We start from the raw sequence: 24,524 nt of genomic DNA, 5'->3' as shown, positions 1-24,524 counted from the left end.
CCATGAACAGCCCCATGGGGAAATGGCGACTATGCAAATGCCAATTGCTTTGAACCAAGTAAGTTTGTGAGGAATTTGAGAGCAAGCTAAGCATGTGAAAGCAGAACACGGGCTGCTTAGCTGCCCAATTAATTTCAGGGAATAATTTCATTTCTTCCCTGAATTTTCCCTGACCAACACTCTTGATGATTTACAATTCACAAATTAACTCTTGATATACAGTAACTTCATTAACTTAACTTGAGGAGACAAAATGGTTTTGAGTGGAGGTCATCCCTCAATGGGTCACAATCTGCCTCAAAACTATAACCATAAACCCCAGAATAATAATAATCATCATCATCATCATCCATCCTTTGCATGGCTACTGGCATTCTGGAAAAGGCATGTAACGTGATTCGGAAATCCCATGTTGATTTACTCGCATAATTTGATGAATTATGACTAATTGAGAGGAACTGGTTATTACTTCGTCATTGCATTAAGTTTTGTTTATGTTGAATTAATAGTAAACAGTCAGTTTCTGGAGATGCTGTGACAAAGGTTAATTGAACTTTGTCAAATTTAATGTGTTTTTTAATTGATCTCATTGTATTTTTTAATTCATTTTTTTACATATATGTTTTTCTCAATATGCTCATTTTGATAGGACATTGTTTGTCCAATTTCTATTTGGCTTGCAATTGAAATCATTTAAGAGTAAAAAAAAAAACTGCTAAACTAATCAAAGCTCAAGCCAACAAATATTCAACTTCATAAACTCTCTATTCCTCACATGTGCAGTTTAACTTCATAAGCAGAAATTGGTATGGCCAGCCAATCAGCCTTGCTAAATTGATCATTGCTTTACATTCTATAAATTTTCTTTATTTAACTTTACATTTCTAAGATATTTACATGTGAACATCATCTTAGCAATGAATGCCTAATGGACACTTTTTAGATAAGACCCTAAATTAAAGACCACTTCATTTACTTTAGCATCATGCCATGTTCAATTACCCCATATTTTATTGGTCGAAGACTCTAAATCTAAGAGCTGCAAATTATGCATATATACATTATGAATAAAAGAATAGCCCAAAATAACATTGGTTCCACATTTCATCAAATTCTAGTATTTGATATTGATTAACAATAATGGCTAGTACTAATTTTCGAATCCATTAGAGTTGTAAATCTCTCATAGTAGGAAGAAAACAAGGCTTAACGTTCCAATTAAGAAATCGATCACTATATTTAGGACAAGAATAATGTTTCTTAAGCATTGCAATACACCAGATCGTTGTGAAAAGAGAATTTGCTCAAGAATGATGCACCAACGTAAAATTTTACTCAACCACGGCTCAAAAGTTGTGACAATTTAAATTTCTTTTTCTTCGTCTTCCAAACAAGAAGCACCACCAGCAGCGTGCATTATGCGATTTTCTCAAGTGATAATACGAGTCGACACAAAGAACAATTAATTAATAAGTGCTGATTATACACTTTAATTTAAGCACGTCTCCAGAAACACTGAATTATGTGTAGTTACACCAAGAAGGAGACTAGACTGACCCATATACTCATATATGAATTGGTCAAGAAAAGGAAACTGATGTCAGCTGCCTTTGGATCCTTGTTTCTGAGTTGATTTCATTGTTTATTTTGCTAACAGGTTCTTGTCAGACTATTAGAAGAAACTATTGCAACGTTATTCCTGTGAATCCCATACCCGGCCTATAAAATGCGAGTTCTACTTGTAATTCCCAACCAAAAAGCGAAAAAAAAATCCTAGAATTTCAAACAAAAAAATGGATTCGGCTAGAAATATTGGTGATCATACTGGTGAGCTTTTTCAAGCACAAGCTCACATATGGAACCATATATTCAACTTCATAAATTCTATGTCCGTCAAATGTGCAATTCAATTAGGCATTCCAGACGCTATTCACAAACATGGCCAGCCGATGACTCTTGATCAATTGATCGATGCTCTTCCCATCAAGAATGCAAAAGCCCCTTTCGTTTATCGTCTCATGCAGATTTTGATCCACTCAGGCTTCTTCATTGAAGCAAAGATTCCTGGAAATGAGAATGATAATCAAAAGGGTTATCTGCTCACTTCTGCTTCTGAACTCCTTTTAAAGAGTAACCCTTTTAGCATGACGCCATTTTTACTAGCCATGCTCGATCCCACCTTGACTGATCCATGGCACCATCTCAGCCAGTGGTTTCAGAATAGTGACGAAACCCCATTTTATACTTGCCATGGGAGGTCAATTTATGCTTTTGCAAGTCATGCGCCGTGGCTTAATCAATTCTTTAACGAAGCAATGGCTAGTGATACCCGGCTGGTTAGTAGTGTGGTGACCAAAGATTGTAAGCATGTTTTTGAGAGTTTGAATTCATTGGTGGATGTTGAAGGTGGAACTGGAACCTTTGCTAAGGCAATTGCTGATGCTTTCCCTCGCCTGAAATGCACTGTGCTTGATCTTCCTCATGTTGTTGATGGCTTGGAGAGTAGTAAGAACTTGGCCTATGTTGGAGGTAACATGTTTGAAGCCATTCCTCCTGCAGATGCTGTTTTAATGAAGGTATGAAATCGATGTTGCACGTTTTCTAGTTGACAATTTTTTTATAGTAGTGTTATTTAGATTTTTATCCTTATTGCCTGAGTTCATAAGATTAAAATTCACCAATTATAAGAAGTGTCAACTTCAAAAGTAAGATTGAGTAGTAGAAATTGAGGCTATGCTTAATCTAAGAACTGCATCATGAAGTGGGAAAAAAAAAAGAACAAAGTTTTAAACGTCAAATTGATTGCATGTGTTTGGTACTATAAGAGAATAGTTTTGTTTTTCCTTTTTGACGCAAAAAGCTTTAGATGGGGTGTAGTGTTTCTAACAAAAATTTTCTTTCATTGTGATATAATTTGCAATCGAGCAGTGGATATTGATTGATTGGAGCGATGATGAGTGTGTACAAATACTAAAAAAATGTAAAGAAGCAATTCCTAGCAAGGAAAAAGGAGGCAAAGTGATAATTGTTGACATGTTCTACAAAAGTCTGCAGAAAGGGGATGATGATCATGAGGCGATTGAGACCCAACTGTTCTTTGATATGGTAGTGATGGTTCTACTCAAAGGAAGGCAAAGAAATGAGAAAGATTGGGCGAAACTTTTCACGGAGGCAGGCTTCAGTGACTATAAGATAACTGCAGTATTGGGATTGAGATCTATCATTGAGGTTTATTATTATTAATTAATATGCTTTTTGAAAATGTTGTTTGTGCTAAAGAGCGATGAATCTTTAGTCAGGGTGTTCAGAATGAATTTTATGGCTTTGGAGTGTTTGTTTTACTCATTTATTGGCAATAGACAAATTGCCAAAGTCCAGTCTTGAAGCTGAACGTGGGCGGCTGATCAACTTGGTTCGTGCTTGTATCTTGAACCAGATTTACTCGCGAAGTTCACCGGATTTTCTGGCAATTGGGTATTGAATGAGAAGAGAAAAATTACAGCCGCTTGTATAAATAAATCCCATTTCCTCAGTTGAAGGGCACCAAAGCTCAAGTGAAAGATAGGAAATGAACGAGTTGAATTTTTGAGTGAGTGTTTGAGCAGCTATTCTCAAGAGTGAGGCTCAATTATTAGTGTCCAATATAAATTTATTTTGTGTGTTGTTATTAAATATATTTTGAGTGTAATAAAATTGTTCATTTGCCTCCTTTATATAAAGGATTTAATCCATTGATTTGGTATTAAACCCCACCACAATCCAACACTGGAATGTGTCCAAATCCCAGCCTGGAATACACCGCAAGCACATTATGTATAAATGGTGTGGAGTTGAGGTAGCTAAGGACAATAACTGTTTCCAACATTGTTGAAGTTGAAGTAGATGCATCGCTTCCGCTTTAAATTCAGCCATTACAGCTGAATGTAAGTTGAAGAAAGAACGGATAAACATGATGGACAAAAAACTGAAAAAGATTTTCAGTTCTTAACTTGCCTAAGTTGTACAACATTTTCTAAACAAAATGTAAATTACTTATTCAATTTCGAACAATGACATTGTATCTAATCAATATTCGTGTAGATCCATATATGTTTGTAATTTCAAAGTTATGTGACTTGCTTTTGGCTGCACGTTATCAAAATTTGCCTTGTTGAGAAAATCTTTCCCATACATCATTTGGGACGGTGGCACCTGACAACCGTCCCAGCCCATTCTCCACAAATACACCTTTCTTTTTCTTTTTTTTTTTTCTCAAACGGTATTCTTCTTATACATATATGAACTTGATAATAAAAGATTTTAGTTACATAAAAGGGCATTGGTCCTATTATCCTCCTGTATACTCTCTTTGAGCCACAGGGGGGAACTTTGTTTCCATATTACCTTGGAAACAAGTTTAGTTGCAAATTGTGCCATTTTATGAGCACTTCTATTTCCATCTCGATACACAAAAGAAAAAGTACAGTCTTGGAACATGTCACTCAAATGTCTAATATCTTCTATGATCGTGCCAATTGGTGTTTCACCCAAGCCTGTCTTGCATATTGTTTCAATGGCAGCTTTGCAATTAGTTTGCATTTCAATTCTTCGCCATCCAGCTTCTCTAGCCATTAGCAGGCCTTGTCTGAGTGCATCTGCCTCTTCCATTTCCGCACCACCCCTACTATACTTCCTGATGCCTCTTGCTTGGACAATGTTTCCATCACTATCTCTCGCTATCATTCCTAACCCAGCTCCTGCTGATTTAGTAGGAATCGTGGCATCAGTGTTTATCTTTATTACCCCTGCGTCTGGTGGGCTCCATAGATAGTTTTGCATTTGGTGACTCGTTCCTGTCCTATGCTTTTTTTCATTTTCCACCTGCTCCTCTTGGAACTCCAGCCATTCATTTTTTGCCGTTTCTAGTATGGCCATGTGCTCTCCACATTTCCCTTCAAACTATCGAGCATTTCTTGCCTTCCAAATTTGCCAGATGATGTTTGCTGTTAAAGTGATGTGGTCTTCTCCTCTTTGTCTGCTCCTTGCCTCTAATATACCTTCCCACCATCTCCAGAAATTTGATCTCCATTGCAATAATCTGTCCCACTGTATTGGGGCCAGCTTCCATATAGGGTCAGCATTATTGCAAAAGAAAATCATATGTTCCACTGTCTCCTCCCCCTCCCCACAACATTTGCATAATGGAGAGCCTTTTCCTGTTCTTTTGTGTATCAACTCATTTACAGGAATGCTGTTGTGTAGGCATCTCCATATGAAATGCTTTATCTTTGGCTTATCCTTAATCCCCACAAGCTCTTCCACACTTTTCCTTTATGCTGTGCGTAGCTGGTTCCTTCCTTTCCATGATTTTTCTTGTGTCTTTGGTTGACCTCTTCCTTTTCTACTGCATATCCCGACTTCACAGTGTAATTTCCTGATTTTGAGTATTTCCAATAAACCGCATCCTTTCTGGGAAACAAACTTAATGGCACAAACTTAAACCGCATCCTTTCTGGGAAACAAACTTGCCGGGGACTGGTGCCAGATTAATTTGTTTCTTTTTGAGTTTATTTTGTTTTCATTTTTGAGTTTATTTTTCTCTTATTTTTTTTTATTTTTTTTATTTTTTTTTATGGCTGCTAACATTCCATATTTTGATGATAGACTGAACTTTGTTCCTGAATGGGGTTATGAGACTCATGTTTTTCCTAATGATCAATGGGCTGTTGCAAATTGTGGAACTTATTTTGACTCAGGTTATTCAACTGACACATGCCCCGTATTTCAAGATAATCTAAGTTTTCCACTTGATACTTTTGGAGATTTTCCACCCCAATATCAAACGCAGTATGACCCTTATTCAAACGGGTATGATCAAGAATGGTGGGATAATTCCAATTTTGATTATACAACAGGGCCAATGAATTTTCAGCAGTATGAGTCTCAAGAATCATCATCTATGTCAGGTATGTCTCTGGAAGAAATAGTTGAATCAATAGCTATTAATACATATCAATTCCAACAGGAGACACAAAGGAGAAATGAGATGATGAAGGAGGCAATGAGTAATCTGGAAGATCAAATGTGTCTATTGACATCCAAAATAAATCGATGGGCTTCTCAAATGGAAGAATTGCCCTCGAAAACCGTTGTTGATCTAGAAGAAAACGAGAGTGCAATTTGCTTGACTAGTGATGAGGAGATGCAAGAGTGTCAAAATGAGAAATCTACAGATGCAGTTGAAAAAGAAGCCGAAAATGAAGAAATGGAACCCCAACCGCAACCCATTCAAGTGAATGAATCCAGTGAACAATCTCCAAATGCGGTGACATCTTCTCCACTCCTTAATCAATATTTTCCTGACTCCTATTCTTCAATTCCTGTTACTGAAATTGATTTTATTATACCAAAAAATTTGAAATTTCATGACAGGAATAAGTTAAGAGTGGCAATGGAAAAATATCTTGAACCGAAGAATGCATGTGATGGAGGAGTGAATGGAGAATGCAAATTATCGTTGACTTGTTTAGCACCATTTACTAGTCCATGGAAGCCCGTAGCTCGTGTGCTCAAAGATTACTCCATCTATGAGGGTTACCAGGATCATATTGAAGATGAAGCATTGAAGCGAGCCACAAGATTTTATCCTCCATGAACAAGACATAACAATGTCTAGCCAAAGACATTAAAGAAAGGCGCTTTTTGGGAGACAACCCAAATATTGATTTTATTATTTTTAATTGTTCAATTCTTTCGTTCTGTTGTTTCTCATTTGGATAGTAGTTGGTCTTGATATTTTTCTCCACTGTGATCAGGAAGTGAAATCTTGGCGTGCCCACGCGGTGTTTAGGTCTCCTGAGATCAGAGGACGAACACCAATCTTGGCGTGCCCACGCGGTGTTTGGGTCTCCTGAGGTCAGTGAATGTTTTGTAATCTTGGCATGCCCACGCGGTGTTTGACGACCCAAAACATGAAAAAAAAAAAAAAAGTTTCAAAATTTCACATTGAGAAAATTCAAAAATTCAAAAGGCATTTTTCTTTTTCTTCAAAAATTCAAATTTTGGAATTTCAAATTCAGGAAAAAATTTGAAAAAAAAAAACATTGAGAAAAAAAAAAACCCAAAAAGAAAAAATTAAGATTCAAAAAAAAAAAAAAACTATTTTTTTTTCTCTCTTTTTCTTTTTCTCTTTTCTTTTTCTTTTTTCTTTTCTTCTTTTTTCTTTCTTTCTTCCTTCACCACCGCAGCAGCTACCCCACGCGACTCTCCTCCGCCTACCCCAGCGCGCAGCCCAGGCCACGCGCTCCCTCCTCCCTGCAGCCCGTCGACGAAGCCCACCAGCCACCACCAGCAGGCCGCGGCTCCTTCCCCCTTGCGCGGCCACAGCTCGCGAACCACCTCTCCCACAGCGCGCGGCCTTCTCCCTTATCTCTTGGCCGCGCGTCATTGGCTCGCCCAAGGGCAGCCGCCGCCGCCGTTCCTCACAGTCAAGCAATCGCAGGCCAAAGCCCACAACCCCAGCGGCGCCGCCCGCAGCTCCTCGTGCGCGACAGCCGTGCGACGCCGCGCCTCCCTCAGCAACAGCTCCAAGCTCCAGCTCACTCGCAGACAGCCGCGCGATTCTCAGCCATTCACTTCGCGCGACCCCGAGCGCACAATTCCGCGTGCCGCCATCGAAGACCGCCGCGCCTCTCCCTCAGCCCGCCATTGCGCCCCACCACTGTCCCGCTGTCTACGGTTGGGCACAAGGGAGGTACTTTTAAAAGAAATTTTTAATTTAAATACGAGAATGTCAATTTCTAAATTCTGGGGCTGTTTAGTGATTGTTTGGATTTCTTGGTGGATTTGGTTGGCCGTCTGATTAAATTCTTCCTTGTGTGATAACCAGTGGTACTGGTTGGGGTCTTTTGACCATAGTTGTTGCTTATATTTGGTCAGATGCCTGCTTGTTTGAAAGTTCACGTTCTTGTGATTGAATTGTTGCTCAAATTCTGATCTGCTGTTGCTAGAACTTTTGGTTGGTTGAGTTGTGCAATTGACTGTCCAATTGGAGACAGTTATTGAGATCTTAGGTGGGATGGTGTCCAATTGCTAAAATTTGTTGCTTTGTTTCGTCACTCGCACTGCTCCTAGTTTGTTCGAGTGAAATTGGTTGGATGTCCTTTGCCCGTGGAGTGTAACTGTTACATTGTTTGGGGCAGTTTTTTGGTATTGATTGAATTGTTGGCCGTAAATTGCTCAGGACTTTACATTGCTAATTTGGTGGGCCATTTATTGTGCATTACCCTTTTGAATTGAGAGATACCTGTGCTTATTGGGTTTTGACTACTTGAGATTTCTGTTGCATCTGGGGGATAAAATTTGATGACTTTTGTGCCAGTTTATTTGTTTGGAAATTGTTGGGGGTAATTTGGGAGTTACTTGTCAATTGGGTCCCGTGTTACCCTCTGCCATTCAGTGGTACTGATTGGTGTGTTTGGCTTTATCACATGTCTTGGGTTGGCCATTTGATTTCAATTTTCCTTGTGCATGCACCAGTGGTACTGGTGAGGGTAGTTTACATAATATTTGTTACTCCTGTGTTATTGGTTGCCTAATCGACTACTGGGCATTTGTGGTTGAATTGTTTCTGTCCAACTTCTGAACTGTTGTTGCTGGAGTGCCATTTTCTTGGGTCAATTGCTGATTTTAGCAAGTTGAAGTGGGTAATTGACTGTCCAATTGGAGACAGTTGTTACGATATTGGGTCCGATTGTGTCTAATTGCTGGAAGTTGTTGATTTATTAAGACACTAGCACAGTTCCTAGTTTGTTCGAGTTGCTGTTCTGTTGCATTATTGGGAGCTATGCTCTAGTATTGTGGCTACTTTCCTGCGTTTATTTGTTGAATTGGGATATGAATGTGCCTATTGCTCATTTTGTTGCATCTAATTGACTTGCTTGGGGTAATCTGCCCATCAATTTTAATTACTCAAGTCTTTGGAGCAGCTGTTGCACATTTGGACTACTTTGTTTCTATATCTGACTGAATTGGGACCACAAGTGCTTATCAATTGCATTTGCTATAAGTATTGGGGTATTCGTATAGATTTTAGGAGCCTGCATTGTGCATTTTATTGTTTGGGTTGCCTACTAGTTACCATGGTGAAGCCACGATCCTCCCCCAGGGGCCGACGACTGGCTCCAACTTTCGATGACAGTTGAGAGACTGGAGACTCGAGTGACCCACATTGACATCGACTTGCATAACATGGCGCAGAATTTGGCAGCACTCCGCCCGACCCGCCCCTGTTTTGACAATTTCAGGGAAATACTGTTGCCCTTCTCTTTACTTTTGTTGTTGGTTTATCACATTGAGGGCAATGTGTGATTTAGGTGTGGGGGGATCAATTTGGGTGCTAGTATTTCCAATTTTCGATTTTTAGGTGTTTTTCCTTTGTTTTAAGTTTGATATGCATCTCTTTTTCGTTTATTTTCTTTTCTTTTTTCTAGTGGTCAGCTCTACTATGACTACCAAGTTTTGATGCTGGATTGTTGCCTCTAATTATGCTATTGCCAAGTTTTATATAATAAAAGGGTATCAAGTTGATGTGGTTGGGTTCAGGAACATCTCTTTGGTGAATATCAATAATTGCTTAACTTTTTCAATTTTTGGTTAACTTTTCTAGGCATAGGGAATGATTGTTGGCATTTTTTTTTTTCATGTGAATTGGTCCAATTATTAATTTTAGTTCTCCATGTTTGGAAATTTGAGGCTGGCTGCTGTTATTTTTGTGTTATTTTTAGATATCGTGCTATATGGATATAAATAAGAATTGACTGTACTCCGCTAGTAGTTACTACTGAGTAACCGGAGATTTTCACCTAAAGTGTCGATTCTCGCGTCAAAAGGTAGTAGTTATTATGAGTGCGTGGTCCCGTAGCAATTGGAGCTGAGTAACCGGGCTTCTCCATCTATCAAATGTTGGAGTTCGCGTCAAAAGGTTCTAAGGGCTATAGACTAAGTCTTTTGTTATTCAAAAAGAAAAAAAAAAAAAAAGGAAAAGAAACAAAAACAAAACGAAAAGGAAAAAAATAAAATAGAGATTGTGTTAGTATGTGAATAATTCAGTTTGCCGGTTTGTGATCTTAATGTCGAGATTTTGGTTAATAGCTGGACCATTTACTGATAAATGTGAGCAACCATTCCTTTTCCTTAGATTAGTTTGCTTTAAATTGGAGGAGTTGGTAGTTGGGAAGCTAACCGGAGTGGTTTTTCTTGGATCTTAACTGTGATGCTTGATATATGTTTTTCTGGGTATTTTGGCAATATGATAGTTAGAGCAATAGCCATAGTCAAATTTTGGTGTTCAATTGCTGTTCTTATGCTTGAGGACAAGCATGATTTAGGTGTGGGGGGAATTGATAGGGTGTTAATTGTTGGTTATTTTATTGTTAATTTTCCCCTTTATCCTTGCCAAATATTGTTTTAATTATTAATATTTACTTATATTTGGTATTGGACTCAATTTCAGGAAGTGAAACAGAAAATTACCTAAAAGGAGGGACTTGTATGGAAAAATGCAGACTTCTAAGGGCTTCAACCTTTGGGTCCTTGAATTGGTGGGGACCACAAGCTAGTGCAAGGCATTTAGTCATTTGGGCTTTTCAAAGAAAGCAACGTAGAGAGACTTGGAACAACAAGTACTTTGGAGGCTTTGTCCACATGTGCGGGGACCACGGATAAGAAGCATGAGTCATTTGGACTCTAGAAAAAGAAACGTACAAGACTTTGAATTTGGTGTGGGGACCACTAGAGATAGCATTAGACTTCCTTTTGGCTTTAAAAAGGGAGACAAACGTACTGAGAACGGGAATCAATCAAGAGTTTTAGTTTTAGACAGTTTTTAGCATAGTTTTAGTTTTCTTTTCTTAGCTCTTTCGCATGGTTGTTCTCCATTAATGGAGGACTAACCTCTTAATTCTAGTCAAGGGGACAACTGAAGACTTGGTTCAACAATTACTGTGAGATCTAATTTATTTTAATTGCTTCCTTAATTTATTGGTATTTATATGTTTCCTGCTTTTAAATTGCTATAGCTCGTGTGAGTGATTGAATAGATGCGCAATATTTAATTATTCACATAGGCTATTTTGCTAAATAGGGATAATTGAATCCGTAATTGTTCGTTATCTCTATCTTAGTAGCAACTGGCGTAATTGGGTTTATGTCAGGGGAGCATACGATCTAGTTTAAACAAACCCTCGTAGCGTGTTTGTTAGTTAGGATTGGGCCTTTCTAATTATTAATGCAATCTAGAAATTAAATCCTACGGTCGTACTTAGGGTTATTTTTGGGTTAGAGAAATAGCTAACGGTCGTACCTTAGCTATCGAGAAATTAAGGAAGGGTTGGTTGTTTATCGCATGAATGATAACTATAACTAATCTATTAATAAATGTGGAATTATCTGTGAATCGATGATCAGTGCCTGAACCATTTCTGAAGTGTACCCTTGGCTAGAGTTTCCCCAATCATTTCTTTTAATTAATTATTTTCTGCAGTTAATTTATTTAGTTAGCATTTAATCCAAAACCCCCCATACTTTGGACTCTAGAAGAAACAAATTATCCCCAGTCCATGTGGATTCGACCCTACTCACCGCTATATACAAAATCTGTATTTTTCTCGAGTAGGTATTTATTATTGTACAGGTTCGGCACCTGTCAACGTCTCCTCAATCAGCTTTGTATTCCATTCCTTCTCTATCAACAAGTCTGCCACAGTTTGCAAGTTACAAGCTGGAGGTTTCTGAGTTGCTATTCTCCAGGTTGGTGATGCCATGATCCATTTGTCCCTCCATATGTTGATAGTAGTCCCATCTCCCACTCTCTTCCACATTCCTTTTTTTAGCACCAGTCCAGAGCTGTATATACTTTTCCACACCCATGTTGCGTTCTTTGGAGCTTCTCCATCCCAGCCTGTTTGCGCTATTTTGTACTTTGCTCCTAGCACTCTGCTCACTAATAGGTCTGGTTGCATCAATATCCTCCATAGTTGCTTTGCTAACAAAGCACTATTAAAGTGCTCTAGATCCCTAAAACCCAGACCTCCATTTCCCTTCACCTGTGTAATTTTCTCCCAACTTACCCATTGCATCTTCCTATCCTCTTCATTTTGGCCTCTCCAAAATTTTGCCATTTGACCACATATTTCATAACAAAGTCCTTTAGGCAACCTACAGCATGACATTGTGTAATTTGGTAATGCCATTATGACTGACTTAAGAAGTACCTCTTTTCCTGCATAGCTAAGTAAGTTGTGCTTCCATCCCTGCATTTTGGATTTTGCTTTATCAACAATGTAGGCGAAAACTTGCTTTTTTGATGCTGTTATCATCAGGGGAAGTCCCAAGTACAAATACACCTTTCTGGATCTTGCAAATATATTAGTCAACAAAAAGAGTGCGCAGAAGAACTAAATTGAATTGTTATAGCCACTCATGGCACCAGTTACTAATCATCATGCCTATCCATTGGTATGGGCCTTATATGCTCTTTAACTATAAGATTGGATGCCTACCTGTTATACCCAAAAAGGAAAACAAAATCGACAGCGAAAGATGGACTTGGGTAGAAATGGTGATGCTAATAAGCTACTTCAAGCTCAAGCTCACATATGGAATCACATATTCAACTTCATAAACTCCATTTCCCTCAAATGTGCAATTCAACTCGGCATACCAGACATTAATCACAAGCATGTTAAGCCAATGAGTCTGGATGAACTCACCAATGCTCTTCCAATTGGCAATGCAAAAGCCCCCTTTGTCTATCGTCTGATGAGGATTCTAATCCACTCAGGCTTCTTCATCGAGGCAAAAGTTACCCAGCACGATGAAGAGGAAGGTTATATGCTCACTACTTCTTCTAAACTTTTATTAAAAGATGAGCCTTTTAGCGTGACACCATGCTTGATCCTACCTTGATGGATCCATGGTACCACCTTAGCCGGTGGTTGCAAAACAACAGTGATGTGAATCCCTTCAAGACTTGTCACGGCAAGGTAGTGTGGGAGCTTGCAGGCCAGGATCTGAGGCTTAATAATTTTTTTAATGAAGGAATGGCTAGCGATTCTAGGCTAGTTGGCAGTATTCTGATCAGGGATTGCAAGGATGTTCTTTCAATGTTGAATTCTTTGGTGGATGTTGGAGGTGGAACTGGAACTTTGGCTACGGAAATTGCTGATGCTTTTCCTGACTTGAACTGTATTGTTCTCGATCTTCCTCATGTGGTTGACGGCTTGGTAGCGAATAACAAGAGTTTAGCCTTTGTTGGAGGAAGTATGTTTGTAGCTATTCCTCCTGCAGATGATGTTACAATGAAGGTAAGATCACCTTTCCAAGAAGATGCAACAGATCCCTATTCACCTTTTTGTTGTTAAAAGGCAGCTTAGTATTGATTCTAAACACATCTATATATGCTGCTGATTCATTACAACCATGTCTTTTTGATGTGGTATTCTTGACTAATTTGAATTCTTTGTGATATGAATGTTAATTTAAACAGTGGATATTGCACGATTGGAATGATGAGGAATGATTTTATTTCTTGAGTATTTATTTCTTGTCATGGCCCGTCCCAGGGAAAGAATTTGAGGAATCATTCGTTAACCCCAAGAGACAGACTACAGGGCAGATAACTTAGCCAAAAAGGAGACCCAACATTTAGCCATTGTGCGTAGGGATGCCATTGAGCTTAATCAAGACGAACACTCTAGTATTTAAATTTGTTTGATTATTTTAATGATTTTAAAATTTTATTTAAGTTTGATTTGTTTATTTGTCCAATCGAACTTGAACGAGTTTTTATCGAATTTGAATGCTATCGAATATAAAATGTTATTCGAGTTTGGTTTGACTAGTTATAGAATCAAATTCGAATGAACTCTTAAACTCAATTCAAATATCATATAAATTAGTTCATCTTTCAACTCTAATCGTGCTGTTTCAATTTTTGAATTTTCCTCATCAAAACCTTATTCTTTTTTCTTTTTTGATTCTTTTATACAACTTATGAAAATATAACTATGCAGTAATTTCTTTTCACCTTCACACGAGGAGGCAAGAATTTCAAGAGTAAGGTATCATAAATTCTATATGTATGTTCAACTGTCAAAAAGAAAAAGCTTTTACACAACTCAATAATGAAATTACAGCACGTCTGACCTTTTTGTTACTTTTTCCTTTCACTTTTTTTTTTCAAACAAGCAAAGAAATAGCACATAAACAAAACTATTTACACAACCCGATTAATTCAGAAATTGGAAGGGGGAAAAATCAATAGAGTAGCTGGACAAATACCCAAAGTTGTAGGTGCAACCTAATAGGTTGATGTTCAAGATTCTACCGATTGAAAATGCAGGACAGAGATAAAAAGTATAACAGTACTTTCAAAATTGCCACCATTGATGTTCAAAATTGCGTTTTATTTCATGAAAATTACATCCAAAAAGTATAACCGCAATTTCTTTCCCAAAATCTCTTCCTCAAAATGCAATTCAAACAACCTCTTAATTTTCTTCAAAAGAAAGCTTTTAGAGCTCAAGCAAACATCACTCGCACTAGTATCACCTAACCAGTTTTGCAGCTTCCCTTCATCCAATATGAAAACATCTCGTGTGGGAGCTCATGTCAAACTCTTAACATATATTCGAGGTAAATTTTTACTTTAAAAAGAGACAGGCAATCGTTTCTAGTTGGATTATTCTCACTATATTTATATATTTTGCTTTTAACACCTCGAGACTTGATGATGTACGAGTGGTTTTCTAAATTCACAGGCCAAAGTTGAAGATTTCTAAATTCAGTTTTTATTTCATAGATATACATGACCAGGATTGAAACTCATGGCTTGTTCGTTATCTTTATTCCTTGTTGCTAACCGTCAAATGTGCTTACATGTCGGCTATACTCAGTTCCACTTTGCGTAGTGTACATGGAAACTGAAGATGAAAAAAATAGGGCGTCACTAACTATTGACTAGTGAAGCTTTGAAAAAAAAAACAGAAATAAAGAAAAAGAGAGCTCTTTCTGTAAATGAATTAATTTCTGAAGATCCATGCCACACTTTTTTGCCTAAAACCAAAGTTATTAAATCCCGCCCGGCCAATATTGAATCGGTCAAATCAGTAGATAGGCCATGGAACCAAGCGATTTAGCAATTGGATCGGAGTTGCAAATAACTCGTTTTGAATTATTTGACTCGAACGGTCGAACCTATGGCCCGTTAAACCTGGCTGGTTTCGAAAATTTTTCTGAAATTACCTTTTTACTCAATTTTTTTAGTTGACCAGCCATACCAACATTGGCATTGTCGTCTTTTTGACAATTAGATGAGAAAAATTGAAAAGAAATTTGAGAATTAGGTTTGTTTTTCTTTCTTTGATATTTAGATTTATTATTTATATTTGTGTATAATATCAGTATAAATTCACGAACTAAAAAACACGTATGGGTATGGCTTGTGTGTATAAAATATGAAATATAAATAGGTTATGATTTCTTAACATTTAAGAATTTCTATACTTATATTATAATTTATATGTTTATTTAATTATATTATAAATATTTTTTATTATATAGTGTGATTCGACGGTTCAACCAGTGACCTGCCAGTTGAACCATTGACCCACCAACCCGATCCTCCTGTCAGGTTGATGCCCATGTTAGTTTTAATAACTTAGCCTAAAACCACTTGTTAGTGTCTCCATGTCGCAGGTTGCAAAATCTGCATGCCTATTTGCCCAACTTGAAAATTTCAAATTTAATGCATTTGGGCCCAAATTAATCAATAATTTATTTTTACCCCAAACGGTAAAACTTATGCTAATATTTGCAACAACGTTTTTTCAAGAGAAAAAGCCCTCAAGTACACATAAGAAAACCTATACTATACACAAGAGATACAAATAAAATCAACATGGAAAACATTCAAAATACAATCCCCAGCCCAAAGCTATCTGCCACAAATCAGTATCTTAGCACTTCATTAGGCAAATCCTATCTCATTTTGCGTTCTAACTACTAGATTGTCTTAGTCCAGCCGCATAAAGTTGAATCTTTCAAACCACCTGTTAGAATTCTAGATTTTTTCCTTTTGTTTAGAATTCTAGAAGTTGTTTTTAACGTTATCCCTACATAATCTAGTGATCACAACAAAAATTACTTGAGTAATACAATATCATCTTTTGCATACAGCTTATAGGCTTTAGACTTCTACTATTTTATGTGAGAGGCCACATTAAACAAAATTTCCTTGACGAGTCAAAATTAGAGAATCGACCTTTTGTGAGCCCATTCAAAATTAAAAAGCATCCCGACACTTATTTGAGATTTTCTAATAAAAAATTTCCAGACCACCATTGTAGTGAACAAGGAAGATGATAACATTTTTTTGGATTACCTTTTCTGTAAATGCTTGTAACATGGAAGAGGTCTGCCATCAAGAATACGGCAAAACAATTGCTACCCGGTCGATCCTCGAAAAGCTAGTCAAGCCCCCATAACCATTTGTTTCAACTTTTATGTCACCATCAATGGTGGCAGCTTCAATTTACTCTCAGTCTTGCTCGTGGTTCATTCGTTTTGAATTTTCTCAGTTACTAACTCATAATTGCAATTGCGTCAGAAATTAGATATTTTAATCGAATTGCTTGGGCGTATTTATTTGGTTTGGTGAAGTTTGACACCTCTAGATCTGCCAAACCTATTTAGATACTTTGAAATCGTGGAAACCAATCAAATATAGCCTCATAGGAGGCACAAGAGGAATCTACTGCCATAATTTAGTAGCAGATACGCACTGCTACCCATAATTTACTAGCATATAAATGCAGTCCTGCTTGACCATTTATTGTTTAATTAGGCTACTGAATTAATGCCATTGAATTTGAACAAAAGTTGGAAAAAGCTGAGAATTTAGTTGAGCTTATTGAAGCTCAAACTCATGTGTGGAATGCAATGTTCCACTTCAAGAAATCTGCGTGTCTAAAATGTGCAGTTGAGTTGGGAATCCCAGATGTGATCAGTAATCATGGGAAGCCCATCACACTTTCTGACCTGATTTCTGTCCTCCCAATCCAGCCTTCTAAATCTGCCCACATTTTTTGCTTAATGCGATTCTTGGCTAACTCTGGATTCTTTGTTGAAAACCCTCAAGGCTATGCACTCACCTCTGCAGGTCAGCTTCTTTTGAAAGACGAGGCATTCAATGTACGGGCACACATTTTTCTATCATGTGATCCTGCGCTGTTGAAGCCCTGGAATCTCTTGACCGAGTGGTTCCAGAATGATGGTCCCTCTCCATTTGATATTGCATATGGGAATAATCTCTGGGATTACAGCGCGCGAGAAGTTCGATTTGGAAACATGTTTAACGAGGCCATGGCTAGTGATAATCAGTCGTCTGTAGAAGTGCTGATGACCAAATGCAAGTTTGTGTTTGAAGGCTTGACAACTTTTGCTGATGTTGGGGGTGGTACTGGCAAAGTTGCCCAAAACTTTCCTAGCATAAAATGTACTGTATATGATCTCGCACATGTCGTTGCTAATCAAGAAGGAGCTGAGAACTTGGAATTTTTAGCTGGAGATATGTTTCATAGTGTACCCCGTGCTAATGCAATCTTGCTCAAGGTAACTAAAGACATCCTGTCACTGAATTCTGATTTTCTTTAGGGTAAAAAATAAAAAATCTCCTGTGATAAACCTAATACATAGAAAAACCTCCCATGATTTTAAAATATACAACACAACCACTCATATTTTGAACTAAATTATAAAGGTGACGGAATCCGTTAAACTTAACAGAAATGGACAGTGGGGGGAAGGTGATCATCTAAGGTGATCATTATAGACAGTGTAATGGGAAGCCAGATACAAGATGAGACATCATTTGAGACAGAATTTAGCTTGGACATGCAGATGTTGGTTATGTTCGGCCCTGCCAAGGAAAGAACTGAGAAGGAATGGTCAAAATTGTTTTCAGATGCTGGATTTAGTAGCTATAAAGTCTATCCAGTCTTGGGCATGAGGTGTCTCATTGAGGTTTATCCCTAAGTTAAGGAACATTTTGTTGCTTGTAACATAAAAATTACCAAGTGTTTGGTTTTGGATTTTTTTTTTTCCTTTTCCCTGAGATACAAATCCCATCATTTTTCCCCCTCTCTGCAGCATTTAGTTTTTGTTGAACTTGTTATCTCATAGTAACAAGAGTGTAAATTATCGCATTCAATATAAATATCAATTTCATTGCTTAACTAGAAAAATTTTAGTACATCTTTAATATTTTCTTTTGCTTCTTTTACCCGTAAAGGTGCAAACGTTCATTTATAGGTAAATGACTCTTTAGGGGCAAAAAGTCTTCCAAAATTATTTATTTATTTTTTGAGTAGATGCCAAAATATGTCTACCGTAATGTTAATTGTCTATAAGTTGGAAAAAGCTGATTATTCTGAATAATCTCAAGAAGCATAGAATGGTTGTAGATCATCTATCTATGAACATGTCCATAGAATGATTGTCCATACACGTTCTTACACATCCGAAGTTTGATGATGAAATTACTCTACCATAAGGAGTAAAGACCAGCGTACATTCGAGAAATTCAGGGAACAAAAAAATCAAACAAAGTTTGTTTTCTTTTTTTTTTTTTTAAGAATTCAGATAAAGTTATTCAATCAAGACTGCCATTTTTGACAGCCTTGTGCTGGATTTTTCACAGATATTGCAAGTTTCAATGCTAAGAAAAATAGACAAAACAAATTTGCCAAAATCCAGTTCTCCAAGAATGCCTACTTTGGACGAGCCGTTCTCTAAATCGAACCCATGTTATGTTAGAGCGCTTTACATGAAAGGTAACAAAAATGAAAGACATAGTTAAACAAAGTTTCAACTTATCTCTATTATTGTTCAAAAGAATGACACAAGTAGTTTCAATAGTCGATTTGACAATTAAGTTTTATCTGTGTAGATATATACATTTCTAAAGGTACTTTAAGCTTTTATATCAAACAATTATTTTGTTGTTAATGAAAATAACATCCTATTATATCCTCAAAAGTATTGCAAATAATTCAAAATAGACGAGTAACCATGTCTTCATCTAAATTAATTCAGAATATAATACTACATGGAGAGAATCATAGTTTTGAGGGATTTCATTTTTTTTTTTTTTTTTGCAATGTCAAATATTAGTTTAGTATCTAAGTACAAGTGGAGTGTTCATTGACAAGATAAATTAAGCGTAGCTGTTGCAAACTATTTTTAAAACATTTTTCTTGTATAATAATGTTACCCAATCAGAAAAAAACTTTTGCACACATGGGTGTGTATATATATATATATAGTACTGAATGAAACGGTAGATATAACGCCTTGGGTCCATTGGTGTGACCCATTAACTTTTTGAGTTAAAATTATGTATTCAAAATGATTAATCCATATTTATTAGTAATTGGATGGGACGAAACTTATAATTCATTTAGTTCTTTTTCCGATTTCCAATGTGCGACATCTCACTCAATCCTCCCCTTTGAAACTTTACGTTCTTGCAAAATTTGATCATAACTATCCACTCAGTCATATGTGGATTCTAGAGAATTCTGATAAGAGACCATAAAAGAATTGCTTTGATACCATTTATAACGCTCCGAGTCTACTAGATTGGCCGAATAATTTTTTGAACTGAAACTGTGTATTCAAAATAATTAATTCAAAATTATTAATAATTCAACGGATCAAAACTTATATTTCATTTCTTTGTTCTTCATACATTTACACTTGCATGAACACAAAAAACACGTTCCGGATAAGATTTTGGGATAAGATGGCTGAATGAAAGGATAGTTGGTGGTAGCAACTTCACTTGCATGATTACGGGCAGGTGGCAATAATTTCACTTGCATGACCACAAAGAACACAATTCCGAATGACATTTGGGATGAAAGGGTTGGTGGTGCACAAACTGTGCGATGTACTCTTAGACAACATCGTACTTGATTTGTCTTGTCATCTTTAATAAATTTAAGGGTAAAATATATTTTACTCCCAAGTGATTTAATAATTTTTTACAGAATTTTTCTAAAGTTTTAAAAGTTATTCACAATCCTTTATAGTTTGAACTAAAGTGTCAAATTGACAAAAATATCCTATATAACGGAACCCAAAAAATGTAAAAACTACTCTTATTTAAAAACTAAAATAGTTGAAATAAGTAAAATAAATAAACGTAATATGCATGACATTTTAACCCTTTATAGTTTTATATTTTACCACATAACTCCCTTACGATTTAGTATTTTACCATATAATCCCATTTTGATTTTTAAAATATATGCATAACCCCCTGTTGGTAATTAATAGTTTTCAACTTTATAAAGGAGTACTTTTGATATTTTAGTTGATTCTATTATGGAATACAAATTTTGCCATTTTGACACTCTTGTCCAAATTATGAAAGAGTTATATATAACTTTTCAAACCTCAAGGGGGTTATGCGAAAAAGTGCCAAACTACAGGGGATAAAGTGTATTTTTACCCTAAATTTAATTATACGCTCATATAACTTGGAACATTAGGACTATTTATTCTACAGTATTGTCAATTTAAGCCAAGCCAATGAGTCTTTTGGCTAAACATGCTTCCTCCTTGAGATAAATTACGGATGCATATTTTATGTCATTCTCTCCACTGTACAATTTTGAGCTTTGAAATTCCTCCAATTGATGGGTGGATTTCAAATCCAAATCCACTCAAATCCCTTATCCAAACAGATCCTAAGTAAATCTTTCCTACTTCACCCATCGTTTTGTTATGGCATTTTTGCAGGTCAAATGATTGTACAAATATGGTCATACAATTGTGAACGAAGTACCATGCCCTCGATCCTTATTTCTTAATGCTCTTGAGTTCCATACCTCCTTTTGGTTTCTTGAACATTGGAATTAATCAATAGGGTCATCAATCAAGTAATTGTAAAGTTTTAATTTGACTCTCGAGCTCTCCTTTATGCTTTTTTCTTAATTAGACTTAGAGTCTCACTTGAAGAATTGAAGTACAAATCTTTTTGTTTTTTATTCTTTTACTTATATATTTTTTGTGGAGCTCTAACTTCCTATGCATTCACATATCTCTAGTGCCTGAAATTGCTGCTATTTCACACAAAAAATTATTGAAAAAAAAAAGACCTTTTCATTTACACTGCAATAGGCCCAAAAACCAGTCTCTCCAAAAAAAAAAAAAAGGCACTTCGTCCCATGTAGATCTGTTGCACTTTGCTATCTGGTCAAACAAATTATGTTAAGACTTGAATGATTCGGAATACATTTTGGCTGGATTTGTAAGGGTAAACTTTGTGTTATTTTGTATTAAACAAAAGTTCTCATGGTTTAATTATTTATTGGGTTAATTTCACATACCTCCCCTGAGTTTTTTACAATTGCAGAAAGCTCCCCTCAAGTTCTAAAAATTGCGCCTACCTCACCTATTTTCACTATTCAAGTAACATTTTAGGCACAAAAGGCTATACTTTTTCTCAAAATCCCTATAATACCCTTGAGTTATGATTCACAACAAAATTGTAAAGGAAAAAAATAGTTCACAATCTCTATTTCATTTTATCTTACTTGCTATGACCAATACCTACCCATCAACATCCAAATCACCATTAAATAAACACTTATCTTTGTTCTAACGTTCCTCTTTTATCTAAAATTTTTTTATGCTGATCATTGTACCAACTATAAACACTACATCAGATATTCAAAAGTTTTCCTACCATCTCATATCAATCTAATAGTTTACTTAATACACAACAATATTCATTAATATCCCTAAATTTTAATTCCATGGCTGCCACTTTTTTAATACAAAATAATCTAAACCATTACTACTAATATCAATATCCAATATATTCCATTGGCACAGAGTTCAAAATCAATCAAATTCTCTGTATAGGAATAACATCAATAATTGTAAATCAATAATAGAAACAAAATGCAATTATAAATATATACCAAGAACACTTTTTTTTATGGCAAGATATAAATATATACCAATGTAGTTATAATAATGCAGTTATAAATATATACCAAGATATGTACACATTTGGTTTGGTGTATATGATGATTTTATTAGTGGTGACAGTACACATTTGTTGACATATTTGTTGAGGACTAAGACACTTTTGTTGACCTTTGGAGCAAAATTACTTTGGCAAGAAAACTTTTACTCCTCGCGAAGCATGTGAAGATAAACATGATAATTTCTCCTCGCGAGTAGAAAAGACTCATGAAGTCATTATTGCGATGGGACGAAAAACGCTAGGCAGTGGGGCTCCAAAATGCCCCATGTTACAAACTTTGATGTCTTATTCTCTACTTGTCCATTTACTTTTTGGTTTATCTGCCCCATGTTGTAATTTTTCAAAGAAAAACAAGAATGATTAAGATAGAGGGGATAGATTTGTCCAAACATATTCGCTTGGGGGAAGGGCCTATAGAAACAGTTTAGGGGTAAATTATAACTAGATATATAGTTTTTACGGTGGTTTTTTTTTTTTTTTTGTTGCATTTAATCCATTTTATTAGACAAAATACACGACATCTGCAAGGAATTCCAAACTGTAAGGAGTTTTAACTCAAAATCCATTACCATGAAATGTCCAAACAGCAATGGATTTCCTGCTGAAAATCCATTTACCATAATTTATTCAATAGCAGGAGATAACATATTTTACACTAGAACCCCGCTTCCATTTATTTAGCAAGAACAATTTGCTAATTGTTCCCTTAGATGCTGGCAGCATTTTTATAATCTGTCCTCCAATTGGCAGCATTTTTCTTGATGCAATTTTGACAGCATTGATAGTTTCTGTAGCTTCAACTTTCCCCAACACCACACCGGCAGAAGAAATTTAAAAAAAAAATCTTAGCGGTAAATTAGCTAGTAATGGACTAACTGAGTTCTACTAGTAATTAATACTCTAATTGAATTTGAAGACAAACTAGTAATTCAATTGGGTTAAATGCATTAAACCCCATGAACTTTCACCATAGTGGCACTTTGCCCCCTAAACTTCTTTAATAGGCATTTTGTGCCCCCTCTCCCTCCCCACCCTCCCGATTTGTTGGACAAAAGCGTCCTTGTTATATTTATTTACTTTCTCATGATGCTATTTCTTTCCTTTCATATTAGCTGAAATGAGATCATTTGAATACTGCATGAGTATGCTTAAAAAAACAGAGAGAGACTATGTGTTAGTTATGATTGCATGTAAGTGATAAAACAAAATAAGTATGAGAGACTAACTAGATGCATTGCTGGAGGATATTGTGAATGTGAAAAAACTGTTTTGCATGTGCTCCTTTTGCTTGAGTAGGGAAGAAAATATGATAGATAGTAGAAAATTAAGTGTTGATGCTTTAGGCATTATTGTGGATGAGGAAAGGAATGTTCCTCAGTGTCTTTGAACACTTTTGTAAAGTTCTCTCGAGCCGTTGCTCGCACTTGTAAATTTTTTCCTTACTATAATGAAAGTATCCTATCGTTTCGACAAAAAAAAAAAAAAAGACTAACTAGATGCAAGGAGAACAACAAGAAGGAAGAAAGACTGATTAAAAGCCATTTGCTGTAAGATCCTGAGTGCATAAACTTTTGTACATACATGTGTATATACAGGGCTGAATGAAAAGAGAGATCCAAGCCCCGGGACCTCTGGGGTGGTCTAATAAGTTTTGAGTTAAAATTACAGGTTCAAAATAGTTAATTCAGAATTACTAGTAATCCAATAGACCAGAGCTCTCTATGTTAAATTTTTTTTTATTCTTCCAACTTCTAACGGGGGATATCTCATTCACCTCACCTTTAGGAACTTTGCGAGTCACGCGTGGATTGCTTTGATACCATTTATAGTGTCTCGGGTTTACCGAGTTGACCTAATAACTTTTTAAACTGAAATTATAGGTTCAAAATAGTTAACTGAAAATTTTTTGATTGAAAAACACTTCTCTCATACAATTAATTGTCAAAATCAACATTTAAAGAGGGATAGTTGGAGTTTAATATTAGTTTACACGTTTAAAAAATATATTGTACCTTTAATCATTGAGCTAAGAATCATCGTACAAGTATGAAGAGTAACTTGGAAGAACAAATTTGATCAACAAATTGAAGATGAACTTTGAGTCCAAAAGTTAAGAGCAAAGGCGAGATAGTTATTTTTTTTTAAAATGTTACCTTTTCCGGAGAGATCTCATGTTGTTAAGCCCGGGCATCTTGATTTTTTTCACAAGGTATCAGAACTTTTAAACTATAGCTTAGTAATTTGATTCTGAAAATTGTAATACATAATAATTGTTACATTCAATCTTATTTAGATGAGTCAGGCTTCTCTGTTCAGAACTGGTTTTCCAACTCGAGTGTGTGATTGAGGATCTCTTACTTTACACTGCCTTTTTCCAGAGGACATACAATTCTTTCGTAAGAAATTCTGATTGTTCTATGCATACTGA

General features: G+C 36.2%; 3 protein-coding genes across 3 annotated transcripts; all 3 read left to right on the top strand.

The window, feature by feature from the left end:
• Positions 1–1,743: 1,743 nt before the first annotated feature.
• Positions 1,744–3,747, top strand: LOC113736897 (trans-resveratrol di-O-methyltransferase-like). Its single transcript, XM_027264097.2, has 2 exons — positions 1,744–2,576; positions 2,929–3,747. The coding sequence occupies exons 1-2, from the start codon at positions 1,794–1,796 to the stop codon at positions 3,241–3,243; spliced, it is 1,098 nt and encodes a 365-aa protein (XP_027119898.1). The 5' UTR covers positions 1,744–1,793; the 3' UTR covers positions 3,244–3,747.
• An 8,832-nt stretch (positions 3,748–12,579) lies between these two features.
• LOC113737687 (probable O-methyltransferase 3) lies at positions 12,580–12,945 on the top strand. The gene has a single exon (XM_072083940.1). It carries the CDS (start codon positions 12,580–12,582, stop codon positions 12,943–12,945), a length of 366 nt encoding a protein of 121 aa, XP_071940041.1.
• Positions 12,945–18,072, top strand: LOC113737684 (trans-resveratrol di-O-methyltransferase-like). The gene is made up of 3 exons (XM_027264876.2): positions 12,945–13,343; positions 16,918–17,649; positions 17,890–18,072. Exons 1-3 carry the CDS (start codon positions 12,945–12,947, stop codon positions 18,070–18,072), a joined length of 1,314 nt encoding a protein of 437 aa, XP_027120677.2.
• The last annotated feature ends 6,452 nt before the right edge of the window (positions 18,073–24,524 follow it).

This window comes from Coffea arabica, chromosome 3e, assembly GCF_036785885.1.
Source record: "Coffea arabica cultivar ET-39 chromosome 3e, Coffea Arabica ET-39 HiFi, whole genome shotgun sequence".
Taxonomy (NCBI): Eukaryota; Viridiplantae; Streptophyta; class Magnoliopsida; order Gentianales; family Rubiaceae; genus Coffea; species Coffea arabica.
This window is presented reverse-complemented; position numbering and strand designations above follow the sequence as displayed.